The 21688-nt window shown below is 51.0% G+C and overlaps 1 protein-coding gene across 1 annotated transcript; it reads left to right on the top strand.

Annotated features, from left to right (window-relative positions):
* The first annotated feature begins 19890 nt into the window (after window positions 1-19890).
* Window positions 19891-21465, top strand: SLC18A3 (solute carrier family 18 member A3). Its single transcript, XM_068983161.1, has one exon. The coding sequence runs from the start codon at window positions 19891-19893 to the stop codon at window positions 21463-21465; it is 1575 nt and encodes a 524-aa protein (XP_068839262.1).
* Window positions 21466-21688: the final 223 nt, after the last annotated feature.

Below are 21688 nucleotides of genomic sequence, written 5' to 3'. Positions count from 1 at the left end.
TGATGACCTGGGGGCGGGAGGCGGGGCGGGAGGGAGGGGACAGAGGATACATGGAGCTGGCTCACCTTGTTGTACAGCAGAAACAACGCAACTTTGTGAAACAACTACATCCAATAAAAATGAATAGAAATGAAAATTTAAAGAGATAATGGTTTAAACAAAAATGATGGCAATATGTCATAAATTTTATAACATATATAAAGGCAAAAAGTGGCAGCAGTAGAATACAGATTGGGGAGAAAATAGACTATTATCAGGTTCTTACACTGTATGGTAGTGTTTCTCGACCACGGTCAATCTTTTGGACTGCATAGTTTTTCATTGTGAGGGACTATTCTGTGCGCTGTAGGACTTTTAGCAGCATCCCTGTCTTCTATCCATTAGAGGGCCCTAGTCTCTAGATCATGCTGTCTTCCGAAGGACAATATTGCCCCCAGTAGAAACCCACCTCTGTATACGAAAAAGTTTAATATCACTTCAAAGTAGACTAAGTTAAACATATATACTATAAACCCTAGAGCAACTGCTAAAATAACAAAACCAAGAGTTAATAGGTCAACAGAAGAGAAAATTGAATATTAGAAAATATTAAATCCAAAGAAAGCATGAAAAGAGTTAAAAGGGAACAAAGAACAGACAGGATACACAGAAAACAAATAGGAGGATACATTTTATCTTAATCATATCAAAATCATATTAAATGTACATGGTTTAAACACCCAATTAAACTCAGAGATTGTCAGACTGGATTTAAAAAGCAATTCCAAACCTACATGCTGCCTGAAAGAAATGCACTTTAAATATAAAGACAGGAAGAGGTTAAACATTAGGGTGGAAAAAAAAGCATACGCTATCCTAACAGTAGTCAAAAAAGAAAAAAAAAAAGCTGCAGTGTCTACATCAACATCAGATAAAGAAGATTTCAGAACCAAAAGTACTATCAGGGATGAAGAACGTCATTTCATAAAGATAAAGGGTCAGTCTCTCAGGAGGACATAACACTCAAACATTTATGACCCTTCATAAGGGAACTTAAAAATACATGAAGTAAACCTGATAGAACTATAATGAAAAACAGACAAATCTACATTATACTCAGAAATCTCAACACTCCTCTCTCCACAGTTGATAAAACAAGTACACGGAAAATAGCAATATGGCAACCAGCGTGACCTGTTTGACACCGTAGAAGGCTCCATGGAAAGGTCTCATTTTTCTCAAGGACACATGGAACATTCACCAAGATATTCCAGGCTATGAAACAAGTCTTTTACACTTAAGCATATAGTTTGGAAATCACTGGATAAGCTCATGAAAGTTTCCAAAAAGCTCTTCAGTACAATAAGACACAACCAACAACAACAACAACCAACCCCCAAACCAAACCTGTTCTACTTTGTTTAATGTAGTTCAGGACCTTGCCCTTCATCCCCAGTCTGAAATACCTGCAGAAAATGATGTGCCCACTGCCAGAAATCAGAGAGCTTGGAGGGATTAAAAATTAGGCAAACCAAGGTCAAATTTCAATCACTGAATAGCCCGACATTGGATGTCAGCATGTCCCTGATGCAAATAAAATAATGACGCTCCTTGCTGTAAGAGATCCCAGGGAAATGCCTTATATGTGTCTCATAGTGCTGAACACAGCTGGGAAGTTAATTTTCTTCTCCTGGGGACAGATGGACCGTCCCCTTGTTCTTCAGCAACGCATGCCAGCCCTCCATGTGTCTTCCAAAAGAAAAATGGTCTAGGGATCTGCTCTGAGAAAGGTGGACATCTACTCCTGTCTCAAGTAGATGTTTGAAAGCCACTTTTTTAAAAAATTATAGTTGGTTTGGGGCTTCCCTGGTGGCTCAGACAGTAACGAATCTGTCTAAAATGTAGGCGACCCGGGTTCTATTCCTGGGTTGGAAGATCCCCTGGAGAAGGGAATGGCAACCCACTCCAGTATTCCTGCCTGGAAAATCCCATGGACAGAGAGGAGCCTGGTGGGCTACAGTCCACGGGGTTACACAGAGTTGGACAAGACTGAGTGACTAACATTTTCCCTTTCTCTTTCCCTGTGATGAACAGTAAGTCCTTACTGGTCATCTATTTTATATGTAGTAGTGTGCATATGTTAATCCCTAACCCTCAATTATATCCTCCGCTTTCTCCTTTGCTCACCATAAATCTGTTTCCTATGTCTGTAGGGCCATTTCCGTTTTATAAATGTTTCATTTGTATCATTTTTTTTTATATTCCACATAGAATGAAGTCCTCTTTCTTTAAACATTCTGCTTGTTTTATTTATGGACTACTTTGAATGAATTATATATGGTAAAGCATGCATAAGTCAGTTTCGAAATCCTGCTTGCACACATGTACCCCAATGTTCATTGCAGCACTGTTTATAATAGCCAGGACATGGAAACAACCTAGATGTCCATCAGCAGCTGAATGGATAAGAAAGCTGTGGTACATATACACAATGGAGTATTACTCAGCCGTTAAAAAGAATTCATTTGAATCAGTTCTGATGAGATGGATGAAACTGGAGCCGATTATACAGAGTGAAGTAAGCCAGAAAGAAAAACACCAATACAGTATACTAACACATATATATGGAATTTAGAAAGATGGCAATGACGACCCTGTATGCAAGACAGGAAAAAAGACACAGCTGTGTATAACGGACTTTTGGACTCAGAGGGAGAGGGAGAGGGTGGGATGATTTTGGAGAATGGCATTCTATCATGTATACTATCTTGTAAGAATTGAATCGCCAGTCCATGTCTGACGCAGGACACAGCTTGCTTGGGGTTGGTGCATGGGGATGACCCACTGAGATGTTATGGGGAGGGAGGGGAGGGGGGTTCATGTTTGGGAACACATGTAAGAATTAAAGATTTTATGGGAGAATGGCATTCTATCATGTATACTATCATGTAAGAATTGAATCGCCAGTCTATGTCTGACGCAGGATACAGCATGCTTGGGGCTGGTGCATGGGGATCACCCACTGAGATGTTATGGGGAGGGAGGTGGGAGGGGGTTTCATGTTTGGGAACACATGTAAGAATTAAAGATTTTAAAATTTAATAAAAAAAAAAGAAAAAAAAAGAATTAAAGATTTTAAAATTTTAAAAAATAAATAAATAAATAAAAATTAAAAAAATAAAAAAAAATAATCCATTATCCTTTCTAAAAAAAAATTAAATTAAATTAAATTAAAAAAATCCTGCTTGCATACTCTTGCTATATCCCTTAATAGATAAATTGGGGGAAATCTTTAGTCTCTTTCTGCCCCAAATGTGCGCTGTGTGTGCTGTGCTTAGTGCCCCAAGAGGTCTAAGGCGATGTTTTACAGCTATCACTGGAGACACACAGTGCTGCCCGGGAGAAACTGACAGAGGTCAGCACATCCCCAGCTTTTGTTGAAACAGTTGTCCAAGAAGGTTGATACCGTAGGAGGGAGAACATGTCATTCTCAAGAGCAGCCAGACAGTGGCACCAAAGGCCAGGAATGGAATCATCCAGGCCAGTGTGGTCTCTGGACCAGAAGCCTGTTTAGCGAACAGAGCAAAGCCCGGCTAAGACCTTGTTAGAAATACAAATCCCAAACCCAGTGAGTGAATCAAACACTGCTGGTGGTAGGGCCCAGGACTTTGCACTTTATCAAGCTTTCCAGGGGATTCTGGTACCTGCTCAGGACACCCTGCCTCCAAGCCCAGCTCAGTTTTCTCTGCAATTGGCAGGTACTACTAAAGGAGTTGATTTCATGTTTCTTTATTTCACCAAACAGCTTCTGCCTAGCCAATAAACTGCTTTTTTTTTTTCTTTAAAAAAACTGTTATTGAAGCACAGTTGACTTACAGTGTGTTAGTTTCAGGTGTGTAGTGTGACTCAGTTACATAGAATCATTTAGAAACGTTCCATATGTTTTTCATTACCTGCCTTCATGGTTCTTCCCTCCTAGTGGATTTTTTTTTTTACTTCTTTTTAAATTTTTTTAAATTACAAAGATATGATAACATTTACAGGAGACCTCGAAAATACAGAACAAACTTACATATAGTTCCACTATATATTACATTTTTTATGTTAAGACTTTTAAAACTGTTTATTTTTATATGAAATAGAAAGCGACTGACTCTACGTCAGACCTGGAAGCCTGCCACTTTAAACCTTGTCTCCAGCTTTGACACAGAGATGGGCAGGTCACATCCCTGTGTCTATAGCAACAGCTCCCAGGCTGGCCACCTTCATCCCCTGTCCTCCCAGCCTGGGAACTGTGACTGTCCTGTCTCCAGCTCAACCTCCTTCTCTCACCACAATGCTTCTCACGTTGATGACCCGCAGATAGCAACTTCCCTGAATCTTGGTTCTCCTCTTGGAAAAGTACCCTGTGATCAACCCCAGGAAGCAGGATCTGCATTCCTGGGTCCTGGCCCCTCCCCACCCAGGTGCTGGCCGTCAGACCCTGCACCTCTTTCTTTCCATAGTCGCCCAGTCAGTAAATTAGAGGGAAAATCCTGATCTGACCCGGGGTCAGCCCTGGTTTCTCTTGTGAAAGCCCGGGCGGCACTCACAGTCACACCCCACGGGGATATCACACCAGCAGTGAGTGGAGGGAGGTAATGAGATGGAGATGATACTGTCCACAGAGCCTTGGAACAAGCTCTGGGTGCAGCAGCTGGAAGAGCAGGGGCTCCAGGAGAAGACAGGCCGGAACAGTCTAGTCTTGGTGACCCCACATTCTGCAGGATCTGCACAAATCCCCAAGTCTTGCCAAGCCTCAGTGTCTACATCTGTGAAATGGAGGAGCTAAACCTGCGTTTCTCACAGGCTTACTGCACTGTCAAACAACGTTTAGCACGACGCCTAGTACCTACATGGCTCTCTGCATGTCTTCCCTTCCCTTAGGAAGCAATGAGCTTTCTGTCCCAAGAAGTATGTAAACAAAGATCGCTGCTCCTTTTGCCAGAGACATTTGTCAGGAGCAGAGATGACAAGCTCAAACGGTGCAGCGGACTAACAGAAGTCAGTGCAGAAGCCAGATGGGACCTGTGAGAGGCTGGGGACCGCATGGCCTGTCTATATGGGGATGCTGCTGCTCGGCTAAGTGGGCTGCTGCAGGGAGAAAAAGAGGGCCCTGAGTGGTCAGTTTCCTATTTTCGAGAGAAATTGGAAATACAGCTGTGTATGTGAAATCCAGTTTGACCTGCCTCCTGAGGGTCACAGAGGAGGGGCTCCACGTGCTGAGACGCAGCTGTGAGTGACAAGCTGAAGCCATCAACCTCGGAGGCCTTCCCCCCGGAACACAGAGGATGGAAGAGCATGGTTCCCAGTCAGCAGACACGACTCTGCATCTTGGCTCCAGCACTTTCTGACCGTGAGATCTTGTACCCCACTGTGTAACGCAACACAAGCCTCCTCTTGTGCACAAGAGGTTGGGGTGTTGGGGTACAACACAAGCTTGTACCCCAACACAAGCCTCCTCTTCTTCATCTGTAAAATGGGGGCAGGCAATAACCCCGAATTCACCAGTCTATAGTGGGGGTTGAGTACAACTTGCATGTGGGAAAGGGCTCTGAGACTTTCCTGTCAATCAGTGATAACAAAGCCCATGGGATAAAGACCGCTAGGGATGCACAACCATAGCCCAGCAAAAGTAGGATGGACAGCTGAGGAGACTGCCCGCCACGGGTGGGGCGCCAAGGGCATCCCAGCAGGGCTGCTGGGGGGTTGGGGGAAGGAAGCGCACAGGAACACGTCTAGAGAAAGCAGTGTGTGACACAACCAAGTCGCAGAAAGGCCGTGCGCAGCGGCTCCTCTCTGAGAGGTGGGACCTCGGGTCCCATTTGCTTAGAAACCATAACGGTAAGGTCATGTGGGATGCTCTGTCTGATAATCCCTCTCTTGGGGCTCCAGCTTGGGCTGGAGATGGGACTAGTTCTGAGTCATAGCCACCCTCTGACCTGGGTCCTCCTGTGTCTACCAGGATGTCCCGTTCTTGCTCCGGATTCCAAACAGCCAAGCGTCTGGCCATCTGGGATTCTAGGAGTCAGTTTCTTCACATCACCTCCTCAATGGCCCTGCAGACATGCTGTGAAGAACAACAGTAGGTGCCCCCCACCAAGTGCTGCGCAGGTCCAGAGACTGTTACTGGAATTAGAGAGCCTGCCCCCGAATCCCGGATCTGCCACTCCCTAGTTCTGCCCTCACTATGCCTCTCAGAACCTCAGTCTGGGGACGAGCAGACCCACAGCCTCTAATCTGCCATTTCAAAATCTAAGAAGAGCTAAATGCCAAGAGACGGCTTGAAACTCACGTGGCTGCAAAATCTGTCTTGACCTAACTCTGCCGCTAAGTCACGTCAGTCATGTCCGACTCTGTGCGACCCCATAGACGGCAGCCCACCAGGCTCCGCCGTCCCTGGGATTCTCCAGGCAAGAACACTGGAGTGGGTTGCCAGTTCCTTCTCCAGTGCATGAAAGTGAAAAGTGAAAGGGAAGTCGCTCAGTTGTGTCTGACTCTTCGCAGCCCCATGAACTGTAGCCCACCAAGCTCCTCCGTCCATGGGACTTCCCAGGCGAGAGCACTGAAGTGGGCGCCACTGCTAACTCATTGGGTGGCAAAACCTGTCTGAACTGACATGAGCCTTTTTCTGTTTCTTATGGTCTCTATTGATGCTGCAAAGTGTTGGCTGTTCACACATGTCCCTGCAGAAAATACTGATGCATTAGATTATAGGGCGCTCTTCCAGACCCTGCTGGAAACTTAGAAAACATTCAGTATATGCATTATCTTTTTTTTGCTAAAATAGGAAAGATTTTCAATTCCAAAACCCAAGGCCTCAGGGTTTCAGACAAGGATTTATGGGTCACAGAGTGGCTGGAGAGTAAATGTGGCAGCTATGGAAAGTTGCTCTGGGTAGAGCATATGGCAAGTGCTGGGTGAGGGAGACATCAGGAGTGTGGCTGCATGTTGGTGACACCCTCCTCCTCCTGCACCACCCCCCGCCCCCCTTCCCCTGGTTTCACCTACTTTCTTAGGGCACCTTTGGCTCTTTGTCCTCTCCCCAGCCTCGATGTCCCCTCTGGCCTTGCCAGTTCTGCAGCTATTCACGGGGTGAGCCCCCCTCCCAGGATAGATCAGGTATGGCCCTCCTGTCCATAAATATGCCCCCAGAGCCCATCCTTCATGCACCTCAAGCCCTCGGTCAGGCCTTCCAAATTCAGAGCAAGGCCAAGCCAGCTCTGTTAGGCAGCTTTCTCCCTGCTTCTGCCTCCCAGAGATTGCCACACCCCACCTCTGATGCTGAAGAACCAATTAAAAGGGGGGACCTCCCAAAGAATTCATGGTGTCACCTGTCTTTCCATCAGTCAAGAGCAGAATCTGCTTGTCCAGTTCCATGGAGCTTGATGCTTGGGTTACTCAGAACACTGGGAGGCTAGAGGCTTCTCGGCAGCTCCTCAGGTCTCCTGGGGTTTCCAGACCTCTGAAATGAGCCATTCAGAGACTCTCTGGGCTCCTTCACTCGGGTCTGGCTGCTGGGGGACACGGCCTTGCCTTCCCAGTGAGTGAAAGTGGGATGCACAGCTCCCAGCCTGGGGCCAACTGCTAAGGGAGTGTCTACACTTACGAGGTGTGAGCTCTGATTTTCACTAAGACAGAGCCCACCCAGGCTTCACCCTGGCAGCTTCCGTTTCTGCTCGGGCGTGGTTTTGACCTGCTCTCTTCTAAGGAGCTGTGGCCAGCTCTCTGCTGATGCAGCCTTCCAGCCCAGTGGTCTTGAGCAGGGGAGGAGGAACTCAGGAATCAAGGCCTGAGAGCCAGAGGCTCTGAGACAGAAGGACGCATGTCCCCCAGGCAGAAGGGCCAGGTGACAGTCTCAGTGATGGCTGTCCCCGGATAGGCTGAAGGGCAGTCTGGACCACCAGCGACTGTGGAGCAGAGGTCAGCTAAGGTCACAGCTCAGGACACTTGGGCTGCATCTTGGCACTTCCATAATCCCAGCAGCAGGTAGATGCCATCAACCCTCTCCCCTCCTGCTTCTCTTCTCAAAGTCACAAGTCGTTGGCTCAGCATAGCCCTTCCTTCATTACCTGGTTTTGTGGATGAATCCTCCATTATGCTTCCTTTAAATACCCCCTCCACCTCTGGGCCTTCCTGAAGCCTGGCTTTCTCCTGGGACAATATCTCCTTCCCACCCTTCCCTTGGATTAATTCAACAGCCCCTCAAGGTACCAGTGCCTGTCACCTCCAGTGCCCCACCCAGGCCACTTCACCTCTGACACATCCCTGTCAGAAGGACTGCGTACTCAGCCCCATGCATTGTCACTCGAACTGCAGCTGAAGCAGAGAATGTCCCGGAGGTCTCCCTTGCATTAACACTCTGCTGGGGGACAGGGGTGAGTGAAATGCTCCCAGACCTCCCCGAAGAGCAGAAGAGAGGTCAGGCCCCAAGAGGCACCCCCATTCCCTCAGCTCCTCCCTCCACTCCAGCTGAGCAGGCATTGCTGGGTCCCGGAGTCTAGGGGGCCAGGGCTAGGTTCTGGTGGAGGAGGGCATGACTTCTTTCTAGCTTACATTCAGCTGTGCCCCGTCTCCTTTCCCTTTCCATATGTCTTCCTGGAACATCCATCCTGGGGAAGGGAGACAGTCAACACAATCTACAAACTGTGCCTATGGTGACAGGCACACTGGAAAAAGTAAAGTAACCAGGGAGGGGTAGGAAGTCCTGGGGGGCGATTTTGAGCAAGGTGGCCTGGGAAGGCGTCATCATTAAGTGCAGATGGGAAGATGAGGGGATGAGCATGCAGATGGACTTCTTTCCAGGCAGAGAGGAGAGCAGGTGCAAAGGGCCTGGGGCAGGGGAAGCAGGCACTCAGAGGACAGGTCAGCTTTGGTGAGGGCGGGGTCTAGACCAGAGGGCAGGATGCTCACATCTAGTCATCACGGACATTAATTAAACAAGATGGCATAGTTCTCAGGTAGCTTGCTCGTTTTTTAAGGTGATAACCCTGGGTGCTGTCAGGGTGGAAAGAAGCACCCTCCCAGTGGGGATGGAGTCCACATCTTGCTTTTAGAAAGTTGTCTGGTTACACACATAAAAATGATCTTACCGTTTGCACCAGTCATTCCACATCTGGGACTGTATCCTTGAGACAAATCCCAAACACAGGGATCCTTATATTGCTCCTTTCAATTAGCCATGAAAAGCCAATTGGCTCCCTGGAGCCCTGGCCCACTGCCCTCTGCCCAAGACCCAGGCCTCTGCACTCCAGCACCCCACTCCCTCCCCCAGCCCCCTTGCCTGCACTCCCATCTGGAACATCTGCCTTAGAGTATGGCCTCGGTCTCCTCCCCCCACTGCACGTGCTGGGGCATGCCTGCCCCACCCCCTTTTCCCTAACTAGAAGAAGGACAGAGGCTTTGTGAGCCCTTCAACTGTGCAGACTACACCTCCACAAGGGAGGCTGGAATTTGCTCAGTCTCTGGGATCAGACAAGAAGAACGTTCCAGGTCATACCGTCTGCTACCAGATGGCATCTGAGATGTTCAAGTGAGGAAATGGCATTGGTCCACCTGTCATTTATTCATTTACAAACCCGCGGACAGTCCACTCTGTGCCAGCCAACGGCTCAGCCCCCAGCTGAGGCATTACAGCCCGGAGGGGATAAAGACAATCCTCATGAGGGGTGCGCACATGTGTCATGAAGAATTAGTTTGAAACTAGCTTTACAATGGAAGCTTAATTAATAGCATCTTAATTACCTGGGAAAGCAACGCTCTGGTTAGTTTCTTGATGCTCAAAGCTGATCATGCTTTTAACTGAGTCGGACGATATTCCCCACAGCCTCCGGCTCCCCACATCCACATAGGGAGGGGTCCCCACATCCACATAGGGAGAAGCCCCCCACAATCGCATTTGTGTCTCGGCTATGAAGTCTCTTTGTCCCTGCCAGTGTCACCATCCCTGGTTACAGGGCTATGCAGGGGACTCCCCTCCCCTCCCCCGCCCACGCTGAGTCAGGACTCGCCGTGGGACTGGACCCGAGTGGTCAGTGTGGTGAGTCACTGTCAGTCAGAGGTGTTTGGGACCCCTGTCTGTGCCCCGAGGGGGCAGCTCTTTCCACCAAGATAGAAGCTTTTTCTGGAAAACCTCCCAAGACATCACCAAGAGTTTGGGGTTTGGAATCCCCCACTTAGCGGCCTAGACTTTCTTCCCTTCAGGGCCCTATCTTATCACCTGTCTGCAGTACAGGCGCCCTAAACTCTTCAGTTGTATTTTAAGGCCTTTGTGCTTCCACAAGAAAGGGCTGAACTACTCACTCTCACTTTCCTCCCACAAATGTCTCCCCCAGAAAGCCGCTCTTGGTTCCGTGGTCATGGTGTCGGGTGCTGGGGACGCGGTGGGGACGGATCTGAGAGAGTCTCCGCCCATGCATGAGCCACACTGCCTGAACAAGAGAGCCAGCGTCAAGGTTTCAAGCTGCGAGTCACCAACCATTATTTTTTTGGTTATAAAACCAGGTTAGTGGATTATGACCATAATTTAACATAGAGTGGAAGCAAGAGTATGCCTCGCCTTGGAGGCATTGGCACTCATCTGTGTGCGTAGGTGCACCAACCATCCCCAGATGTTTTCCTGCCTATGAGGCAACACTGTGGGCTTGGGAGACATTGGATGGATTAAATACAGGCCAAGCTGGGGGGAAGACATGCAACCCAAGCCTGGAATCCATCTTGCAAGTGCTAGGTTCAAGTTGTGAGTACACGGACCAAGATAGTCTCTGTGGTGAGCACCCTATTTCTCAGCCTGTGCTGTTGGGAAGAAAATATGGGTGGCAGGATTGTGGCATGTCAGGGCCCTGGTGTCCTGGACAGGCAGCTCTGCGTGTGTGGCAGACAGTGCCAAGAGAAACAGCAAGAAGAGGAAATGAAGTCATATACTGAGGGCCTTGAAAGTCAAGGTTACCTTTTGAACTTGGCCCTAGGAAATAGGAGTTTAAAGCAGGATGACCCATTTAACAAATATCTATTGAGTGCCTATGATAGGGAAGATTCATGTTGTAAAAAGTTGACTGCGAGAGCAGTTTGGGGGCTCGGGAGCTACTGGCAATACTGCAGAGAGAGGGATCTGCTATGGGGCTACTGCAATAGTCCTAGCATGAGATAATAAGGCCAGAGGTCAGAATGTCTGGAGAAGGAGACAGGTGCAGCCTCTGTGTCTGGCTGGCTGGTCCCCAACGCCCAAGGGAGGATGGTAGCCATGACTCTGCACATATGTCAAGGGGAACGAGGAGGGCTTTGGAGGTCACAGAAAAATTTCCGCACCCCCCAAAAAGCATGGAAGTCACATGGTCAGATGGATAAACCGACGGGCATGAGTCAGACGGGGCCTTGTGACCTTGGCACATTACTCAAGCCCCTGCATTGCCAATTTATAAAATGGGGCTGGCCTAGAAGAACACTTAGCTCACAAGGGTGTTATGATATTGAAAGCTAATAACGGTAAAAGCCTTCTACTGTGTCTGGCACAGGGCCAGGGATCACACTAGGACTGCTTGCTGACCTCTCTTACATCCCAGACATGCCTGGAGAAGGTGCTGGCAGGCAGCCTGAGAAAGGACCAACTTCTCGCCACTCACAAGTCAGGAAAACTGGGCTGATTTTACAATACTGCTGCCCTCTCCAGCCCCCTGTTCACAACTCAGGCCCATTCCTCCCCAGTGGCTTGGAGCCTCAGGATATGTAGCATGCAAGCCTTGTGTGGCTGGCTCTCTCACCCGAGGAAGGCCCCACCATCCACACCAGAGGTCTCCAAGAGGGGAATCCATTTTCAAAGGCTTTAAGACAGATGATCTTGCAAGTGTGGCCACATTACCTGAGCACAGGCGATTTCCCTGGCTCTTTGTAAAGATGGTCACTGCATACCCATTCAGAACAACTTGCTCCACAGCAGGCATCACCTCTGGGTTTTCACCGAGATTTTCTGTGTGCAGAGAGTATGCTGGGTGCTGGGGGCACTCAAGCAGGCTGCGACCCTGTGCAGCACACAACCTGCAAGGAACATCCTTCCGGGGTAATCCTCCACCTTCCCTCCATGCTGATTGCCAAGATTTCTCTGCCTTAAACCTACACGTCTCACCTCTGACAATGGAAGTGACTCTGACTAGTCAACGCTCCCTTTTTGGATCAAGACAAGCCTCCAAAACCGAGAGAGATGACTCGCAGCCTTCATTGATCCTGGTTTTCTCAACAGAGCCAACTCAGAATATAAAATACAGAGTTTCCCTTAAATACCTTTTGCCTACCTGACTGTTCAATCAAGGGAGATTTTCAGTGAGGCTACATTGTCAATATGCCTTAAAGCCAATCCGTTTCCTGGCTTTCCCCAGGGTATATCTGGAGTATTCTTCAGGAACACTTAAGCTTTTCTCTAAGTGTCCCTCTATCCATTCCAGGCTCAACAGAATTTTGGCACAATGAGAAAGTCTATCATTTTTCAAAAGTGATAAACAGTTTTATTCTTCCACTGCACAGTCATCTCCTGGGGGTGTTGTGTACAGGTGCTAAGCACAACCCAGCCGCCTCAGACTCATTCCACAAGGACCCACACCCTGGTAGAGGAAACAGACACGGGAACACATCCTCCTGATACAATATGACAGAAACAGTGATAGAAACCTAATACTGGCCCAAGGGAAGAAGAAATCAGCTTTGTTTGGAAGGTGGGACAAAGAGGCTTGATTTTGATCATAAAAGATGAGTAGAAGTCATCTAGGAAGCTAGGGAGATGTATAAATAACAACAGCATCAACTTAATTCACAAGGAATCTCATTCCAAGAACACAAAACCCTGTGAGGCATTGTCAATGCACCCATTTTACAGATGGTATAAGTAAGGTTTGGAGAGGTTAAACAATTTCCACAAGGTTAGAGGTTAGGAACTTGCAGAGGAGAGACAACTCTGTACAGTTTTTTAAATGATGGAAACTAGATCCAGAGCATTTAAGTAAATAAATGGCAACCCACTCCAGTATTCTTGCCTGGAAAATCCCATGGACAATGGAGCCCAGTAGGCTATAGTCCATGGGGTCGCAAAGAGTCAGACACAACTGAGTGACTTCACTTCACTTCACTTAAGGTTAGATAGGTGATGGAATAAGGAATCAAACCTAGGCATCATATTGAGACCACAGAGGCAGATAAATTATAGAGGACCTTTTATGTCAAGCTAAACAATTTGGACTCTTTCTCATTAAGATGAAGATGCCATGAAGGGTTTTAATTGGTGTGGCAACTCTGCCACACCCACTCTGATTTATCCTGCCCAATAACTACAACTGATAATTTCTAGTAGTGAAGAAGTGGTATCAGTTATAGCCACAATGGACCTGTCCAGAATAAAGATTTATTATTTAATGAGGCTATTCTATTGAATGATGATGTTCTATTTAATCAGAACTCCTACAGCTCAGGAAGGAAAGGCTGAGGAGTCTAACAGATGGGGAAGAAAAGTAACAGGAAATTTACAAAGAAAGAAAATCCAAATGCTCAGTAAACGCACGGAAAGATGCCAGTTAGAACAATTATACAATTAAAACAATAAGGAGCACCATTTTCATCTCCCATGAGACTGACGAAAGGGAGCAAGAAAAGAGCAACTGTTAGCAAGGGTGTTGAGGACCGTGTCCTCTGCTTTGTGAGGGTATACACTTCCACAGTCATTTTGGGGGGCAATTTGGAAATTTGTTTTCAAATCTAAAAAGCACACAGATTGCTCATATCTACCAAGTTGTTTTATCTCTGGGGAAAGCACCTCCAATAGAAACACAAGGAGGTTCAATACAACATTGTCACATGTAGAAATTAAACATAACCCAAATGTCCACCTAAGGAAGCAGCTGTAAACACTGGTGTATACTGTGCAGCAGCTAAGAAACTCATGCTATTTCTGTGTAGACTAAAGTGGATACATTGTTGAGTGGAAAAGGAGAGAACTGCAGAAGGAGACATATACAACAGCATTTATGTAAAAATGTTTATTTAAATATAGAGGCTGTTTATATTACATTTTATATGCGTTCATGCATATGTATAGAAAGGGCTTGGAAAATACATATTAAAAACAGTAACAGTGGTAGTATCTGTGAGGTAATAGAACAAACCAGGGTTGGGAGCCAGAAGGAAACACTGACAATGCCCTAGTTTCTATGAGCCATCTCTACAAGCAATTTCTATTTATATACTATTTATGTGATTAATTTTCATTTTAATACATGTAGAGATGGATCAATAAACCACCGACACATCAGTTCCTATGCAAAGTCCTATGACCAGCACTCTGCTGAATGCGTACAAAGCAAAATCTTCTTATTAGATACCCAGACTCAGATCTTGCCTTCATGTCGGGGAAGAAGTCCAACACCATGCGTGATAAATTCATGAAGAGGAGCAGAAGACACAGCAGAGTTCAAGGTGAGAGGGAAGGAGGTCATTCACATCAATCCAGGAATCAGGCAAGTATAAAAATGGACGCGAGGGAAAGCTGGGCATGGACCAAGAGAACATCCAGTCCAAAGTGCAGACGTGGGAGCTCCTGTGGCCATTAGGGAAGACAGGGAGAACAGGGGCTTGGGGGAACGTGGTGGAAAGTCTCGAGGCTGGGAGACGAAGCTGGACTGTAGTCCTGGGCAGCAAGCGCCCCTGCAAGGTCTGCTGGTCCCTGAGAATGCACCAGAAACTTTACAGAGAAAAGTTTGGCATCCATGCAGGAGTGAGTTGGCCAGGTTAGGAGGGAAGGGACAGGTCAGAAGGTAGCTGACTGCCCCAGTGCAGGAGAAGATATGGTGTCAGGGCCAGGAGAAGGGGTGGTCTTGATGGAGAAGGGAGATGAACCTGAGAGACTCATCGGATTGGGGTGAGAACTGAGTGGAAGGGGCAGAGACAAAGGGGATTTTGAGGCTCTGCTTCCACTCAGTGACTTACAGGAAAGCAGGCCGGGGCAGCCCCCTCTCTGGGAGCAGTACGGAGGAGTTACGAGTCCCACACACAGTGCAGGAGCTACAACCCCTTTCCTTTCCCATTGGAGCCTAGCTATGCTGTGCACAGGCAGGTCTGGCCCCTAAGGACGGGCTGGCCAGGGGCAGGCGGGCACGTAGTCCTTCTGGCTTCCAGCCACCAGACTCACAGGCTTCCGGGAAAGGCTGACAGGGCCGCTGTGTTCCTTTGAATCTGAAAATATGTGGCTAGGGAAGCCTAAATTAATTAAGTGATGCTGAGGCCCCAAGGCCCTCCTGAGGAAGCACACAAGGGAGGGGATAGCGAGGGCAGGGTAAACTGCACCCCCACTCCCTGTACTGGAATCCAGAGAGCTCAGGAGCGTCACTGGAACTAAGCCGGCACTTAAGTGCTTTCTGGGAGACAAAGAAATAAGAAATCAGGAGCAGGTGCCCCGCCCACACGCTGCCTCCACCATCAACCTGCTTTCCCACATCTCCTGGAACAGAGGTCTCCATGAAGCAACAAATGGCAAGGCCCTGGAGGTGACTTGGTCCATGACCTTCTCAGAAAAGAGTCCAGGATGGATGATGCCTGCCTCCAAAGCAACACCCTCCACACATAGTTCCCTCAGGACTCCCCTGACCCAAACACACACACAGACACACACACACACCAGACATCACCTGGGCACAGGTGCATGATAGCTTTCCTTTCACTCTCTCCCAAGCTGCCATATTCCAGGATACCCAAGTCCCCAACAAGCCCCACTATGGCTCTGGGGCAGAGTGGAAAGGACTGTTTTTCCTAGCAGAATGAGGTCACAACTATAAACAATGGATAAAATGAGAAGAAAGATTGTCAGTAAGAAGTCACCAGTCCATACAAAGCAACAATAATTAAGCTCCCACTAAGTGTCACGCATTGAGCTAGGCCATCTCATAATCTTCATTCATCCTGGAGCAGGACAGCATGGTTGCTGAGAGCTGGATGCTGGCGTAGCCTGCATTTGAATTCTGTCTTCACAACTTCTGAGCTTTCTGGCTGTGATGAATTTCTATATCTTGGTGTCCCTACCTTTTTATGAAGGTTGATTAGAAAAGATTAAATGAATTAATGTTTGTAAAATGCTTGAAACAGCACCCTAGCATTATATAAACACATTTATGTATCTTATAAGTAAGTTCCTTCCTTTACTCATCCCACTTATATATCAAGTACCAGATATGTACTCTGTAGCAACAGTTACTATATCTGGTTGAGAAAAAAGAGGGGGGAAAATGCTTCCATTTTCTCCTACAGAATTGGATAGGAAGTTCCCTTTCGACTGCAAATTATGCTCAGATAAAGGAGTCTCTGGGAAGGAATTTATCAAGAGTTCTAGCAAAGAAGCAGCCACAGGTGCAGGAAGATGGAGGCCTGGGGCCATCGTGGGAGGCTGGTTGGCAAATTGGAAAGCCAGCACCAGCACCCTGGACAGCTCCCTGCAGGCCAGGGCCAGAATGGAGATTACTCCCTTCCTGCCAAACCTCAGCCTTTTGCTGAGGCAAGGTGTCTTGGCCTCCCTGCTAACTCCTCCATCCTAGTCCTTGGGGCTGCTGATACATGGGTGGGGAGCCCTTCTAAGCTGGAAGCTGGGTGAGGGAGTTTGGTGTCCCTGGAATTTCCTTAAGCAGCTTCCCTCTTCCTTCCATGGATCTTCATCTGCCCCTCTCCTTGGCGTTGCCAGGGAGAGTGTGTTTGCCCTGCACAACGAGCAGCAGAGGTGCTTTGGAAGCAGCATGAGGATCAGAAGACTGGTCCCATGGCCCCAGTTTAAATCCAGGCTCTGCTGCTGGACTCTCAGGCACGTGGTCCAGCTTCGCCAAGCCCAACGTCCTCATCAATAAGACAGGCACAGTAGCACCCACACTGAACCAGGGCTGAGTAAGAGTTAAACAAAATAACAGACACAACACGTCTGGCACAGAGATGTGCTTAATAAGTGAGCCTGTTTCCTGCCTTAGAGGAAAGGGGGACTGGAGAATTTCGCATGAGCCCAGAGATAACTTGCCATCATGCTCAGGAATAGTCATGAATTCTATGGGCCAGGAGGGATCTGCATCTTGAAAGCCCTGGGAAAGTCGCCCTTCTCCAAGATTTCACTGTTCTTTAGCCATGAAACAGAAAACGTCTGCCTTAAATTTCAAGCTCCCTTTTTCAAATCACATAAAGCAAACAATATAAATAATAATTGCTCAGTAGGTTCTCCCTTTAAAAGCCTCATAATGGGAAAGTCAGAAGGAACTAGAGATCTTAAACTCAAATGAGCCAGAGAGCACGAAGCAGGTGACATATATTTGTGAAGCCAACTGGAGAGAGACTGCAAGGAGCTGGAGAGGGTATGTATTGACTTATGGCCTTCAAATAAAATGTAAAATAATTATATCATCCAACAGAGCCCTTCTATAGCAGCCATTTGACCCTGAAGGCTGTGGCAAGTTAGGAGTCCCCAAACCCTTTACTTAACAGAGACCAAGGCTGGGGCCCAGAGAGAGGCTGTGACTTGCCCAAGATCATCCAGAGGTGGGCCTGTATCCATCCTGGAACTTTTTCCCTCCCTCAGACCAAGGACAGTTTGGACACTTCAGAGCCGGTGTCAGCAGCTCCTTAAATGGAAGAATTTCTTCTCCTTCCCTGGGGTGAATGAAGAGATTGGGTGACAGGTGGCAAGTTCTCACCCTGGTGTGCTGGTCTCCATCACCTATCTCCATAGCTGTCTCAGGAAGAGAAGTTAGTTTTCCAGTGCCTTCTGGGCCTCCCACCAGCCTGGACAACTTAACCAGAGGGACTAGCTAGGAAGCCAGGGATACCCCCTGAAACTTTCATCTGCTCTTCACAAGACCCACATCTGTAAAACGAAGGTAAAACAACACATTTTGCAGACGATAATAATTACCACAGCAAGCACTCACATTACTATGTCCCAAGCATCCTAAGCAGTAGGAAATATCACCCATTTCACAGATAAAGAAACTGAGGGATGAAGAGGGGAAGTGGTTTCCCCCTTTCCCTCGAGACATCCTAAGTAGTATGTGGCAGAGCCAAGAACCACCTCAGACCTCTTTGCCTCAAGTTCTTTCCACTGCATCCTGATGTCTCCTTGGGGTGGGGGGCACCATTAGGGAAGAAGCTGAACCTAACTGTAGTTTGTTTTTGAGGCCAGAAGGATGGGAAGAGTTCTCTCTGACTCTGGAAGAAAGAGACAAACTGTAATCTCAACAGCACAAATCTCCCTGCCTCCACTGCCTCAGAGCCTCTCTCCCGGGCAGTCCGCAGGCCAGAACACGGACTCGATGTGCCATCCACGGTCAACGCTGGGGACGCACCAGGCCCAGCGCACATTCAGGGCTGCTCACCTTGTGTGCTGAGAACTGGGTGTCTCAGTGGGTGTGGCCCTCTTAAGATGAGCTCCCCGCTTGAGCCTCTGCTGAGAGCAACACTTGGCGGCTCCTGCCTGGAAAGCGGCTGCGGCGCCCACGCGGGGCCTCTTACGGTTCCAAGGGTAGCCCACGGCTGCATCACTCCCTGAGCCCACCCGGGACTTGGAGGCCCCTCTAGAGATGGGCGGTGGGGGTGGGGCTGGAAAGCGGGCGGGACCTCGCTGGAGCGGAGGGAGGCCTTGGTGTAGTGCGGAGACATCCTGGGAGGAGTTAGAACTAGGAGGGCGTGCGGAGGAGGGAAGGGAGAAGAGGCGGAGCTGGGGGGCCCAGGCAGTTAAAACGGAAGGGGGGCGCACCGGTGAGGAGAGGGGGGTGAGCGAGGCGGGAGGCTGGGCGGGCAGAGCTGATCCTGAGGACCTCGGGTGGGGACGACGCGACTTCTCCCCTCCGTTCCCAGGTGTTCACGGTCGGAATTCTCTGCTGTGGCATTCTCCCGAAGGGCCGGTCGGTCTGAACCCGGTCCAGCAATCTCTGAGCCTCCCTTCCCGGCTTGGAAGGGGCCGGGGGGCGGAGCCAGAGAAATGGTTGGGGGACCCTGTCGTCGGCGCCCCTCCAGCTCCCGCCCCGCAGGCCAGCTGAGAGGACAGATGGGAGAAGCCGCGGCTCACCTCGGGGACTCCTTACCCGCTGCGCGCCGGGATGCAGCCTGAGGAGGAGACCTGGAGCCCCTCGCTCCCCCCTCTGCCCCCTGGCCGGGGGGAGCGGTAGCTGTGCGCCCCTTTCCGCGAGGAGAGACCGCACGCGGGCCCCACGAGTCCTGGGACTGCTGGGGCCGAAAGCGCGCTTGTCGCGCGGCGCACCCATCCCCAGGGGCTTGGCCGGGACTCTGCACACCGAGACCCCCTCCTGGGGCTTCCAGCCTCGCAGCGTCTGGGGAGGGAACCCCCTCCGGCAGCGCCCCGCCCCCCGCCCCCGCCCGCCGACGCCGCATTAGCATGAGCGACGCGAGTGGCCCGGGCACCACTCGGGGGCCGAGACTCGCCGCGTCACAGCCCCGAGTGTAAAGGGAAAAAAAGAGTAGGCAGCGGAGGAGGAGGCAGGAGCCGACGCGAGGGGAGGGGAGAGCGGCGGGGCGAGCAAGCCGGCGGGCTGGCGGCAGCAGTATGCCCCTCGGCCGGCACCGGCGGCCTCTCGGCGCTGCGGGGGCGGCTCCCGGCGCGCGCGAGGCTCAGCGCGCTGAGTCTCCGGTCCCGGCCCCTGGGCCAGCCCTCCTTTCCTGACTAACCCTGAGCCCAGCGGCGGCGGGTTCGGGGCTCGGTTCCGGACAGCGGCGGCGCCTCGCCGTGTAGGGAGGGTCCCTGCCTTTTCTGGCGCGCAGGGTCCCCCGAAGTCCCGCGCCTTCGTCTCTGCACTGCAGGGCGCCCGCGCCCGACCCCGGCGGCAGCGTCCTCGGAAGAGCGGCGGGGCGGGGGTGATGGAACCGGAGGCCCCGGCGGGTCGGGCCCCGGCGGCCGCCAGCAAGCTGTCGGAGGCGGTGGGCGCGGCGCTCCAAGACCCCCGGCGGCAGCGGCGCTTGGTGCTGGTCATCGTGTGCGTGGCGCTGTTCCTGGACAATATGCTGTACATGGTCATCGTGCCCATCGTGCCCTACTACGTGCACGCGGCCGGCGAGAAGCCCACCCCGACCTCCAGCCCCACGCCGCCCACTCCGACCAATGCCAGCGCCGTCACGGGCAACACCTCAGAGCCCCCGACGGCTCATCTGCCGGCCAAGCCTACTGTGAAGCCCCGACACCCCAGGGACAACGAGGACGTGAAGATCGGGGTGCTGTTCGCCTCCAAGGCCATCCTGCAGCTGCTGGTGAACCCCCTGAGTGGGACCTTCATCGACCGCATGAGCTATGACTTGCCACTGCTTCTGGGCCTGGGCGTGCTGTTCGCCTCTACGGTGATGTTTGCCTTCGCGGAGGACTACGCGACGCTCTTCGCTGCACGCAGCCTGCAGGGGCTTGGCTCGGCCTTCGCGGATACGTCTGGCATCGCCATGATTGCAGACAAGTATCCGGAGGAGCCAGAGCGCAGCCGCGCCCTGGGCTTGGCGCTGGCCTTCATCAGCTTCGGAAGCCTAGTGGCGCCGCCCTTCGGAGGGTTCCTCCACGAGTTCGCCGGAAAGTCAGCGCCCTTTCTGGTGCTCGCCGCCGTTTCGCTGTTCGACGCCCTGTTGCTGCTGGTGGTGGCCAAGCCCTTCTCGGCCGCGGCGCGGGCGCGAGCCAACCTGCCTGTGGGCACGCCCATCCACCGCCTCATGCTGGACCCCTACATCGCAGTGGTGGCAGGCGCGCTCACCACCTGCAACATCCCCCTCGCCTTTCTGGAGCCCACCATCGCCACGTGGATGGAACGTACGATGGCAGCATCCGAGTGGGAGGCAGGCATAGCCTGGCTGCCGGCCTTCGTGCCGCACGTGCTAGGCGTCTACCTCACCGTGCGACTGGCGGCGCGCTACCCCCACCTGCAGTGGCTGTATGGCGCCTTTGGGCTGGCGGTGATCGGCGCCAGCTCGTGCCTGGTGCCTGCCTGCCGCTCCTTCGCACCGCTAGTGATCTCGCTCTGCGGCCTGTGCTTCGGCATTGCGCTGGTGGACACCGCGCTGCTGCCCACGCTCGCCTTTCTTGTGGACGTGCGCCACGTCTCGGTCTATGGCAGCGTCTACGCCATTGCCGACATCTCCTACTGCGTGGCCTATGCGCTGGGGCCCATCGTGGCGGGCCACATCGTGCACTCGCTTGGCTTTGCACAGCTTAGCCTTGGCATGGGCCTGGCCAACCTGCTCTATGCGCCCGTCCTGCTGCTGCTGCGCAACGTGGGCCTCCTGAAGCGCTCCCGCTCGGAGAGGGACGTGCTGCTGGACGAGCCGCCGCAGGGTCTGTATGACGCTGTGCGCCTGCGGGAGCGCCCCATGTCCGACCGGGGCGCCGCACCTCGCAGCCCGCCCGGCCCCTTGGACGCCTGCGAGGAGGGCGACTACGACTACTACACCCGCAGCTAGCGGCCCTGCTCCTCTAGGCCCCCTCCTACTCCCCAACCCACCCCCACCGCGGGTCAAGGGGGCTCCTCGGCGGCAGCCCGTTCTCAGGGCTTGCCACCTCCAGCGAGCACCCAGCCCCTCGGCTGTCTCTATTTCCCCGGCCCAAGTCCCCTCTCTAGAATCCCTTCTGTGTCCTCCTTTCTTTCCTCCAACCCGGCGTGGAGCATCTAGGCACTTGAAAACT

The sequence above is a fragment of the Capricornis sumatraensis genome, chromosome 10, assembly GCF_032405125.1.
Source record: "Capricornis sumatraensis isolate serow.1 chromosome 10, serow.2, whole genome shotgun sequence".
Lineage (NCBI taxonomy): Eukaryota > Metazoa > Chordata > Mammalia > Artiodactyla > Bovidae > Capricornis > Capricornis sumatraensis.
Note: the sequence above shows the minus strand (reverse complement) of the source record. Positions and strands in the feature narration are given on the sequence as shown.